Source organism: Hermetia illucens, chromosome 3, assembly GCF_905115235.1.
Source record: "Hermetia illucens chromosome 3, iHerIll2.2.curated.20191125, whole genome shotgun sequence".
NCBI classification, from domain to species: domain Eukaryota; kingdom Metazoa; phylum Arthropoda; class Insecta; order Diptera; family Stratiomyidae; genus Hermetia; species Hermetia illucens.
In genome coordinates, this window is record NC_051851.1 from 20,293,984 (window position 1) to 20,306,502 (window position 12,519).

The 12,519-nt window shown below is 45.7% G+C and overlaps 1 protein-coding gene across 1 annotated transcript in view; it reads left to right on the forward strand.

Moving 5' to 3' along the window:
- LOC119651541 (endoribonuclease Dcr-1) overlaps nucleotides 1-12,519 on the forward strand; it is a 37,613-nt gene continuing 25,094 nt past the window's right edge. The window contains exons 1-4 of the mRNA XM_038055172.1: nucleotides 1-748; nucleotides 7,034-7,200; nucleotides 7,256-8,562; nucleotides 8,620-8,916. Coding sequence (XP_037911100.1) covers nucleotides 126-748; nucleotides 7,034-7,200; nucleotides 7,256-8,562; nucleotides 8,620-8,916 — 2,394 coding nt within the window. The 5' untranslated portion in view covers nucleotides 1-125. The remainder of the gene's footprint in view (nucleotides 749-7,033; nucleotides 7,201-7,255; nucleotides 8,563-8,619; nucleotides 8,917-12,519) is intronic.

Below are 12,519 nucleotides of genomic sequence, written 5' to 3' on the forward strand. Positions count from 1 at the left end.
TCCAGTTGTTTATTTGATTTTTAGATGAGTGGTTCTGTTTTGAAGGAGGTCTGACACCCAATGCTTTCTGTTTTGTTTATTAATGACGTCGGCATCATCACTTGAAGCGCATTTCTCCACAAACAATGGCCCTTCACTGGTCAGATAACGTACACACCACAGCGTTCACGCCGCGCGACTATCAAGTGGAACTGCTTGCGGCCGCCGTCGAAAAGAACATAATTATATGCCTGGGACACAATTCCTCGAGGGAGTTCATAGCGCTCAAGCTAATCCAGGAACTCGCCTACCAGATCCGATCAACCGTTCCGCGGAAAGTCTCCCTGTACCTGACCAACGAAACGACCGGCGAATCGGCCTACAATCTGCTCTACCACTTGACAGATCTGAAAGTTTACAATGCCAACCTGGAGGACGAAGAGATCCGCTGGATGGATGTCTTCCACGGGTATCAAGTGATCATCGTAAGCCCGAAGAAATGCTTGGAAGCGTTGCAGGTTTTTCAGCTGGACAGCGTTAATGTGGTGGTTGTGGAGGATTGTCACAAGGAGGGTGAGCAAGGGATTGTGCGTTTTATTTTTGAGAACTTTTACCGAAAATGTAAGCAAAAGCCAAAAATCCTGGGCTTAGCTGGTCCGTTACATAGCGCTGGGTGCTTACCGGGGCAGCTGCGTCCAGAGTTGGAGGTGCTCGAAAATTGTTTGGATTGCAGAGCAGAGACGGCAAGTGATATTGTTACCGTTTTAAGGTGAGTCTTCAGTTTTGTTTTTTTTATGTATGGTCATTTTTGAGCAATGAAAATAAAAAAAGCCTTGAGCCGCGGCAGTTTCCATTTTAGTTGGTAAGGACTCCGCTAAGAAAATACCTGCTAGTCTGGTCTTCAGAATTTTTAATATGTGAATAAAACTGGGTTTCTGACGAACGATCCCTATGAAACAGGCACTATCACTGTCAGCGGCAGTGACCTGCTCAGAACTGAGCGATATATATATCTCGGGTCAATGCTACCAGCCAATGGAGAACTGCGTTATGAAATTGCTTCTCGCATTAGCCAAACCTGTGTGAAGTTGTGGAACGTCACCCACAACTGGTGTTCTTTGTGATCGACGTATCAACGAACGTCTCAAATTTAACATTTACCCCAATGTCGTCCGTCCTGTCGCTCTCTATGGTTCTGAGTGTTGGCCGACTATAAAAGACAATGAACGACGTCTTGCGGTAGTGGAGACGAAAATGTTGCGTTTCACTAGTGACGTAACACGTTTTGATCACATCAGAAATGAGGATATCCGCGATCGATATGGAGTTGCACTAATCGTGCAAAAACTGTGAGAAAGGCGTCTTCGTTGGTATAGTGACGCAATTTGCGCTAAGGAGAATTCACTTGCCAAGATTGGTCTGAACATCGAAGTCGATGGTAAACGACCAAAAGGCCGGCCAAAGCAACAGTGACTTGATACGTTGGATGGGGATTTAAAAGCCTCGAGATTGCAACCAGATCAGGCACTTGAAAGAGCCAAATAGCGAAACCGATCACGACGAGCCGATCGCGCTTGTGAACGGGACAAAGGCTGAAGAAAAAGAAGAAAAGAAGAAGATCAATTATGCCTCAACGTACTTTGCATAAGTGCGGGGCATTGTCCCGAAATATGTCTGAAGGTTTCGTCATTCTTCCCGTAGAATCTACATACATATCTCTAGCTTCCCTAAGTGGTAGTTTGGCCTGAAGTGTTTCCCTCAGTAATCCTACTATAAATTTAAGCATTTTCTTGGCGAGGTTTAAACAATCCTACGAGCGCTTGAATTCACATCCTACCATTAACACCTTGGACTGTTCTATCCCTGGTAAGTTCGTACAGTATAATTTCCCAATTATCCTAGTTTACGAACCGTAGAAATGTGTTCTGAATAAATCGTGAAAGTTTCAAAGAATTTCGCTGGATACACGGGATGACCTCCACCTCATTCTAGTGTAATTAATTTAAATGATTTATTTTATTTTTATTTATTTAACTTAAACACTTTTCTTCTGTAATTTAAATTGATTATTTTATTAATTGAAATTATTTTAATTGTATGGAGAGAAGTGACCTCTCTCCTCCTGCTTCCTTTACATTCGAACTCCGACTGACATCGAAAAACAATTTTCGCCGTCAAAAATTATTTTTTGATGTCCGCGTCCGACACGTAACTTGTTCGCTACGCCACAACACGTCACCTCCAGGTGAGACCAAAGGGGGTTTCAACGAGGAACCAGACGCGCAGCTCCTTCAACTCGACTGCCGCAAGTCAATGCCGATGCGTCGGTCGTCTCTCACCCTGGTTGCGTTTTCTTGCTGGACGAAGAGCTTTAGTTGAGCCAATGAGACTCGTTTGGTCGTGCCCCCAACGTCGATGCTATAATAATGTGAGCCTCACTCGAGGACTTTGAAGGGGCTCTCATAAAATGGCTGCAGCGGTCTCCGAGGAGCGTCTGTCCTAATTTGCATGTGCGTACAGGATTCGAGATCCCTGGGCTCTTCAGTCACGGTTTTCACGTGTTGCCGGGTGATGGCGGCTTCAGTTTTGGCATTGAGTCTTGAGCAGACACAAGAGATCGGTTGCGTTGAGTCTCGACCTGATGTTGAGAACAGGGTCGCTGAGGAGTCTCAGATTCTTCCCGTATACCAATTCCGCGGGACTTGCAGCAGCAGAAAGAAGGGTTGTCTTGAGCCATTATAGCGGCCTTCAGCGTCTTGTGCCACCTTTCGAGCATTCCCATTTCCCATTGAACTGCGGGCGATAGACGGTTGTCCGGTAGCATTTAAAGCCGAGGAGTTTGCCCAACTCTGAGAAAAGAGAGGACCCAGACTGCATTCCCTGGACGGCGATTATAATTGCCGGCATACCAAAGCGAATCCATTCTCGACAGGCCACCGCGTGAACCTATCGAAGATTGTGAGGCAACACCTGAAACCGTGCGAGTTTCGCAAAGGGCAAATGATCATAAGGTGGATTATGCGGAAACTCTTGGTGGACTGAAGTAACACTCCTCCCTTTTTTCACACATGCTTTGTTGTTCTGCACTTCTGGCATGTGATTCACTGTCTGGCGCAAGAATGAATGTCCTTGTTCATGGACGGCCAGAAATATTTTGCGATGACTAACGGGTTTCTTGTCCGAATGCTTGGGTGCGTTTTCTTCTTAACGTCTGATATGCTGACCGAAAACGTACTTTCCATGATCTCTGTCTTCTAACCAAGGATTTTAGTCGGTTGCGGTCTGCCTAATTTGGACCAGTTTGTATGCCAAAGGGGCTCCCAAAAAGAAAGTAGGCGAACTGAGGCTCTCACGGCCATAGGGAATGCTTTCTCACTGCCGTGTCGCCTGATTCTTCCTCTTTAAAATCAGACCGATTTGAGTTGGTTGAAAACTTTTGACCTAGGATCATTTCTTGTGAAAAATGTCGATTCAATTTCCTGCTACTTGCAAAATCCGCTCTGTCTAGTTCGTTGTCAAGGAGAAAACTCCAGTTAAGATTTTCAATGAGGTTAAAACTCTTTATGTTGGTGGAGTCTGGTTATGCGCTACACGCCTGAAACCAAAGGAGAGTCTCAACAGTGGGGTCATCTTTTCGCCTTCCGGCAAAAACTTCAAAATCACCATTTCAGTCGAGAAAACCATTATATCAGTGTTTTGGACCAAAACGGGTTAATTTTGACTGAATATCTGGTTCAGGGGAGACCATAAACGCGACAAAATACTGTGAGACCCTAAAGTAGATCTAGATTTTCAGTCTGGCTGGTCATCATACTCTTTCTGTTTGCAATAATGGGGAGAACGTCGATGGCATCGAACAGTTTATATATCTTTCTTTGTGCCAAGCCACGATGTGGAATTTTCTAAACACATTAGCAGAAACCGCTGACGTACTTCACGGGGCCGGTTAGCAATTATGCTGTCATTCCTGTATCGCTGTTCCCTCCCCTTTTCTTTTCCGCTATACGGAGCTCTTTTTGCACATTAGTTACGAATGACACTAATTCCTACCATTTGTCTTCCGACTGAAGCATCCACTCCACCAGCAGATGTATGCTCGGAATGTTGGTCCTCCACGACTCATTATCATCAACGGCGCAACAACTAATAAGGAACTCTAGACATCCCGGTTTTGTGCCGAGGTCCACCAATTCGATATCCCTAAAAGCTGTCTGGCGTCCTGACCTATGCTATCGCTCAATCTCAGGATTAATTTCGCCATTTAACTCAAACGACAAGAGCGTTTTAGAGCGTTTTTTTGTGGCGCCTGTCACTGTAATGGATTCCAGTTAACCCGTTGGGGAGTGCCGTCCCCACGTACTCGAGGAGGGCGATCAGACCCGAGTCTGCAAGGGACTCATCTGAAGTGGCTCTTGCTATGAAGCCTCACCGGAGGTTATCTGGTACCATTGGAACCATGGGATGGCCCTCTGGGAGCATGTGCTCCAGGAGAATTCCTGGAGGATGTGTTCTTGGCCTGGTTATTTGCGGTTGGCTCTCTTGCGGGAGTTTCATGGTGGTTGTGGTTATGTCTACATCGCGGGCAGAACTCCTTGGAGCTCAAGCGTGGCGTTCTACAACTCGGGTACCGTACCTCTTAGTTGCGGCAGAGGTGTTAGCTAGGTCTTGCATCCACTGGTATGAATGCTGGTCCTGCACTCAGTATAAACCAGTACCGCTGTGCCAGTCATGGCGGGGCTCTGATTGTAGTTTCTAAATCAATCCGCGTCCGAAAAGTACCGTGGGATTATGCCTACACGTCAGGTACTCACGTTAAACCCCCAGGACTTTCATGTCATCGTAATGGGAATAATTTTCGGTATAATATTTTGTCTAATATATTTTATTCAATGTGATAACATTTCGTCTCCATTCCATCTATTCCATAAGCCTAAGGGCGAATGGCAACTTTCTGGAGATTACAAATGCCTGAATGCTCAGATGATATCGGATCGGTACCCTATCCTCTCATCCAAGACTGTTTGTGTTTTCTTGACCTTGGCTCTAGCTAAGGCATATCACCAAATTCCTGTAGTTCTCGAGGATACTCCAAAAATAGCGATTTGCATACCATTCGGTTTGTTCGAGGTTATATGGATGACTTTGGCTCGTGCAATGCAGTGCAAACCTTCCAGAAATTCATCCAATCTGCATTACGGAACTTAGACTTCTGTCTTGTCTACTTGTATGATGTTCTGGTCGCCTTCTCCACTGTGTTCGATCATTTGCACGTCTCAGTGAATTTTCCAACGTTTCTTTGACAATGGTCTAGTTCTCAACGTTGAGAAATTCAAATTCCTCCAACCTCAAGTGAAATTTCTAGGTTACTTCATCAGCCCTGACAGCATACAACTCAGTCCAGATAAGATACGAGCGATCGCGAGCCTTTCGTTGCCTGAGACGGTAAAAGACTTCAGAAGGTTCTTGGGCATGGTAAACTACTACCTCGTTTCCTGCCCAAAGCCGCACATCACGAGTTCTTCCTTAACGCCTTCCTGTTTGGGCTTAAAACAAAGGAGTCGCAGGAGGTAATGTGGTCTCTAGAAGCTGTCCAGGCGTTTGAGCACCAGACGCATTACTAGCCGTGTTCGTCGAAGCCTCTGTTCAACGGAACTACAGCACCTACGATTGTGAGCTATTAGCTGCGTATTTGATAATCAAATACTTCCATTATTCTTTTGAGGGCACTTTGTTCACGGGCTATAAGCGTCTCACATTTTCTTTACGGTAAAAGCCCGGCAAACCGATTTTTTGGCAATTGCTGCGGTCCAGAAGGATGACACAGCTCTTTAGCCAGCATTTCGCTCAGTGCACAATCTTACGCAACTCGACATTCGGATAGCGGACCAGCTATTTTTTTGACTGGCCATGAGCAAGGGCGTTCATTCTTGAGTCAGAGAGTGCATCACATGCTAGAAGTATAAGGTGATGTTAAGAATGAAGTAGGGGTATTGCCTAGATCAACCTTTCGCGATATTTGCACGACTGCAAGTATTGTCTTACGATCATTGATCGGTTTACCCGGTGGTTTGAGGCAATGCCTCTGAAGGACATTACCGTATAGCCATCTGCTGAGGCTCTCTGTCGAGAATGGAGTCCCGTTTTGCGTTGCGAGTTTTGCGCAGACTAGGAAATGCAGTTCGAATCGACTCTACGATTTCAAACGTTATCGGACAACTGCATACCATTCGCAATGGGATGCTGGAACGTTGGCATCGGACACTGGAGGTCGTTATTATGGTGCTCGACGGTCTTGCCTCCTGTATTGCTTGGCCCCCGTATAGCAGTCCGCGAAGAGTCTGCTGCCAGCTCTGTTGATCTCATGTACTAGGAGAACCTACAACTCCTCGGCGACCTCCTCCTCAACAAGAGCGATGGTCTTGGAGAGGTTGATATTGTTGCATCTGCCACGGGAAGCCATGGCCAAATTAAACCGCCTCCATGTCCACCCAGGGTTCAGTACCCGTAGGAAGTTGGATGTCTGTACCCACGTAATGGCGAGGATTGATGCCATTAGGAGGTACTCGATCGTGGTTAGCGTTCGCTCAAATATTGGGGGTAAGTCCAAGACGGTCTCCTCAGACTGATTGAAGTCTTTCTTCCAGAGGGCAGACGCAACTGGGAGCGGCAGGCAGCTTCTCCCGCTGAGTAAACCGTCTCGGGTTTTCTCGCTGAAACCACCTTGGTTCCAGCTGGGGCTTAGAGCTGTGGCGGAGCGATATTTCTTCCCAAGCAGTCATAGAAAGCGGAAGGTTTTTCCGTTGTTTAAAACGGAAAAATATCGTGACATCTAATTTGTCTAAATAGTAGAATTCAAGTATCTAAAAAGAATTTTTTTGTAGAAGGAAGACCATATTAGTCCAGAAGCTAGTGCCATTTAGATGAACACACCTTTCAAAACAATCATGGAGATTAGGAGCTCTAAGACCAAGAGACATTTTGAAAATATTTTTACGATATGCTTACTAATTTCCTGAATTTGATTGATTCATATGAAATTTGTATTTCTACACAGATATTGCACAAAACCATCTGAGTTCATCCTACAATGTTCTCCCCTAAAACGTGATGATTTCGTAGATGTCCTAGAAGAACTAGTCACAACACGAAAAGCATACTTAAACGATCATCGTTACGATCCTTCAGAAATCTACAGCGATGAATTTCTTGAAGAATTACAAGGTATCGTAAGTCTAACAAATGCTTTCAAAGTCATTCTAACAAAGTTTCACTGCAGCCATTCCGGATCCCAAGAAGGAACCCGTCGATTTCCTTGATAACTATCTAAAAGTCCTACATGAAATGGGTCCTTGGTGTGCAGATCGTGCAGCGCTACATTTACTTGCTCAAATCGAGAAACAGAAAGTGAAGACGCCATATGAGAGGCATTTCTTATTATTGTGCCTTGTATCAACGACTTTTGTGCAAATTCGAGCATTTTCGGATTTCATGTTTCAAAAAATTCCAAGTGAGAAGGAACGCATCGAGCGGTATTCAAGTCCAAAAGTGTTACGCTTGTTGCAAACTTTGAAATTGTTCAAACCAGAAGTGACGAAAAAGGATGACGGAGCGGATAACGAAGTTTTGAATAAACTTGCCGAAGACTTGGAGAACATGGACATTCCGAAATTGGCGACTTGTCTTGAAGCACAGATCAAAACTGTTTCCGAGCACAAGAATGGAGATGCCTCGCGTATAGTAGACGGCCTAGAGAGTATACTGAATATAGTTCATCCGGAAACTGTGGAGAAACGAATAACACAACATTCAGGAAAAGAGCTCGAATCAACCACCGCCAAATACGGCTCGAATATTAAACGACCAAAGCGAAAATATCAACCTGGGAGTCGATTCAAAGCGAACCAAAATGCTAATGACCCCGACGCTCTTTGTGGAATAATTTTCTGTAATGATAAGAATACGGCAAAAATCCTTTTTAATTTACTTTACGAAGTGTCACGACACGATCCTGATCTCGATTTTCTCAAAGTGCAATACACAGTTGATCGTGTGGCGGATCCACTGAAAGAAGCCAAAGAAGCTGAAATTGAACACCGGAAACAAGAGGAAGTCCTGAAAAGGTTCCGCATGCATGAATGCAATGTGTTAATTGGAACGTCTGTATTGGAAGAAGGAATTGATTTGCCAAAGTGTAATTTGGTTGTGCGATGGGATCCCCCTTCGACATATCGTAGCTATGTGCAATGTAAGGGTAGGGCTCGAGCATCGCAAGCCTTTCACATGATTCTCGTTGGAAGTGATATAGACTGCAAATCAGTTGATAACGAAACGTTGTGCGATGGAAGTCATTATTTCGTTTGCTCGAGGAAAACTCCTGAAAGTTTGGTTGCGAATGAGGAGCCAACGTCAAACGGAGACGACGAATCTGAGAAGCAAGAAATGCACCGTGTGCAATGCGTAGTAGAACCATCAACTGAAAAAGAAGATAATAACAGACGAATCTACGAACATGGTCTCGTTGAAATGAAAAACACTACTGAGAAAATGGTCGAATCCTTAGCTCAATATATTGAAATCGAGAAGGTAATGAAATTGATTTCCGTTTTGACTTTGTGTTTTACTGAGAGTATGTATTTTCAGATGCTGTTGAGGAAATGTGCCAACGTTGAACCAGCAGAAAATGAACACGAGGTGGCCGATAGATATAACGAAAGTATTGAACCGTACAAACCGCTTCCCGAACTTCTGACAGGTGCATCCGTTAATTTGGGTACTGCCATTTCGTTAATTAATCGTTATTGTGCCAAACTACCAAGTGATACTTTCACTAAACTTACCCCAATCTGGCGGTGTGCACAAACGATTCGAAATGGCGTTACTCTGTATCAGTATACGCTGCGATTACCAATCAATTCACGGCTTAAACGAGACATTCTGGTAAGTGCTTTCAGGACGATTATGTAGAAACTAGCCAATCACTAGAGAAATTGAACCTTTTTAAACATATTTTATTGAATATAAAAATGTGGCGGAGCGAGAAACTTGGGTATCGGACGCATGCAAGTACGAATCGTGGTGGCCATGACATCAAAAAAAATTTTCGTTGTCATAGATTGCACCGCGATTCGCACTTGCGTGCATCCGACACGCAAGCTGCTCGCTCCGCTACAACACTCTACCTCCAGCTGACACTAAAGCGAGAAATTAGACGCACGGCTCCCTCAACTCGGCTGCCGTAAGCCAAAACGGACGCGTCTCGCGCCTCTCGCCCTGTTTGCGTTTGCTTGCTGGACGAAGGGTTCTAGTCGAGCCAAGGAGACCCGTTTGATCATGCCCCCGACGTTGAAGCTATAATGAGGTCGACGTCGCTCGAGGACGTCGAAGGGGCCCTCAAAAGGTGGCTGTAGCGGTCTTTCAGGAAGCATCCACGCGAACCAAGACGCGTATGTAGACATCCAGGTTCTTGCGGTTGTTAGCCTTCGCCGAAGAATGACGGGATGGCGGGGGTTAGGTTTAATTTTGCCACGGTGTCCCGGAGCAAGCGCAAAAGCCCAGTGGTGGAAAGGACTGATCTGGTATCGGTCACAGGACCGCTGGGAAGTCTCAAATTCTATCCTTATACTAGCTTGTCGGAGCTGGCGGCAAACTCTTTACGATGGCCAGTACGTAGGCCAAGTAAAACGGAAGGTAGGACTTGCGACCACGAAGAGTCATTGTGTGCCATTATAGCGGCCTTCAGTGTCCTATGTCAGCGTTCCAGCATCCCATTGGATTGCGGGTGGTACGTAGTCGTCCGATGGCGTTTGAAGTCCAGGAGTTTACCTAACTCCGAGAACAGGATAGACTCCAATTGCATTCCCTGATCAGTAGTGATTTCGGCTGGAACTCCAAAGCGCGGGATCCATTCCCGACAAAAGGCCTGGGTGTGCAAGATTGTGAGCGGCGTGAAATATTTCCTTTCGGAATCGGCCGGAATATATGGCTTTGGTCCGTTGTCTGAGGTCTCGCACTATATACTGAATGTTGAGCCGACGATAGGAAACACCCTAAAAGTGAATTTGGAGTTGGTCCTCAAGCTCTGAAGAACTGCATCGTCCTTCTGTGCCTCGGCGATTGCTGGAAAACTGACGGTGGCGGGGATTTAATCTCTGCAACACGTGACAAAGCGCCAGCAACCACGTTATCTTTTCCAGACACGTGTTGAATGTCAAAAGTGAATTGGCTGATAAAGCTCAGTGCGGAAGTTGGCGAGGGTACGCTTTGTCTGGCTTTAGTTTTAAAGTAAAAATGGGCGGCTTATGGTCCGTGAACAATGTGAACGGGATGATCGGCCTGCCTTCAAGGGAATACTGGAAGTATTTAATTGCAAGGCACATGGCGAGTAACTCACGATGATAGGTACTGTAGTTCTATTGAGCGGGATTGAGCTGTTTGGAGAATGAGCTCAATGGCTACCAGCTATGATTCACTTTTTGGTGAAGAGCAGCACCTACGGCAATGTCTGAAGCATCGACGAATACGGCTAGGGGTGCATCTTGCTGAGGTGGTCTCAAACGCTCGGTCGGCCTTTGGGAACCTTACAATCAGACGGGAGTCTTTGGTTTTCGGCCCAGAAAAGAAGGCATTAAGGGTTGATTGATGGTGGGCGGCCTTGAGCAAGAAACGGCAATAGGAGTTCAACATGCCCGACAACCTTCTGAGATCATTAACAGTTCTTGGAAGCGGGAAGCTCTACGCAAGGGCAACGCGGGACATTAAAGAAATAATGGAGGAAAGAAACAAGCAGGAAACAACAGTTAGGACAAAAACTAGGTTCCACAAAAAACTGTCTGCAAAACAATAAGAGGAGCGGGATCTACAAAATCCTTCCTCCTCCTCAACCAACCACTTCGCAATGTTGTAAGTAGGGGAGTTAGAATCTGCAATAATCTCCCTCATTTCATTGCCTGATTTGTGTATTTTTGGTTGGCATCTAATTTTGGGTAAAGAGGGATTTGGCATCCGCAGCCGGGCTAGGTTATCAACCATTAGAGAGCATTCTTTTAGTGCCTTCTGTATTCGTTTTATGGATCCTGGTAGCGGGTCATTCTAACTCCACCCTACTGTCCTGTGCTGACGATATCGACATCATGGGAAGAACTACCCGAGACGTACAAACTGCCTTCATCCAGATCGAGCAGGCGTGAGATCTTGGGCTGCACATCAATGAAGGCAAGACAAAGTATATGGTGGTAACGTCAGCACCAAAAACCAACCAACCAACAACATCAAACCGCACTGGCCAAACGGGAAGAATAAAGATAGGAGACTACAACTTTGAGATCGTTGATAATTTCTCTTATCTAGGGTTGAAAATCACAACCGATAACAGTTACGAAGATGAAATCCGGGGCACGGTTGTGGGTAGCCAACAGAGCCTATTTCAGCTTACAAAAACTGTTCCGCTCGAAACGTCTCACCATAGAGTCAAAACTCTTACTGTGCAGGACAATGATCTTGTCAGTCTGCATGAGGCATGCGAATGCATACAAGATTACGGCTGTCTGCATGGGACACTGACCCACAGCGGGTCATGCCGCCAGACTCGGCATACTCTACAGTTCGTATTGCCAAAGCTGCGGAGAAGAGGGGGAAACCTTCGCGCTAGGAAGCAAAGGAAGCTTTGCGATTACCCATCTCTAGCTAGGGCTAGGCTACGGACACTAGGTAAATCATTCTTTGAGGATCTCAGAGAGATCTCTAGGTGTAGAATTGCTTTCCTTCGGGAGTGGTACGGGTTGGCTCTGGAGACCTGAGCTGGCTGGATTATGCCTCCTTGCTTTAATTACAGCAGACTTGGGAGTTTGTGGCATTAAAACGGCGCCCCGCAGCGCTAATTGATAAAATTGTGAGATAAGGGATAGTCACTATCTCGTCACTCATTGTCTAAGATGAGCCGTCGTCTTAGACGGCTCATCTTAGACAAGCGATTTTAAATACCTCGGGTCAACGCTGTCAGCCAATGGAGAACTGTATTATGAAGTTGCTTCACGCATTAACGCAATTTGGATGAAGTGGCGTTCCACAACTGGTGTTCTTTGTGATCGACGTCTCAACGAACGTTACAAATCCAAAATTTACCGCAATGTCGTCCGTCCTGTTGCCCTCTATGGTTCTGAGTGTTGGCCGACTATAAAAGACAATGAACGGCGTCTTGCGTCTTGTGGTGGCGTGAAACGTTTTGGTCACATCCGAAATGAGGATATTCGCGATATTTATGGGGTTGCACCGATCGTGAAAAAATTGCGAGAGAGGCGTCTTCGATGGTATGGTCACGCAATTCGTGCTAACGAAAATTCACTTGCTAAGATTGGTCTGAATTTCGAAGTCGATGGTAAACGACCAAAAGGCAGGCCGAAACAACGGTGGCTTGATACGCTGGATGGGGATTTAAAAGCCTCGAAATTACACCCAGATCAGGTATTCGATAGAGCCAAATGGCGAAGCCAATCACGACGAGTCGACCCCACTTGTGAACGGGACAAAGGCTGAAGAAAAAGA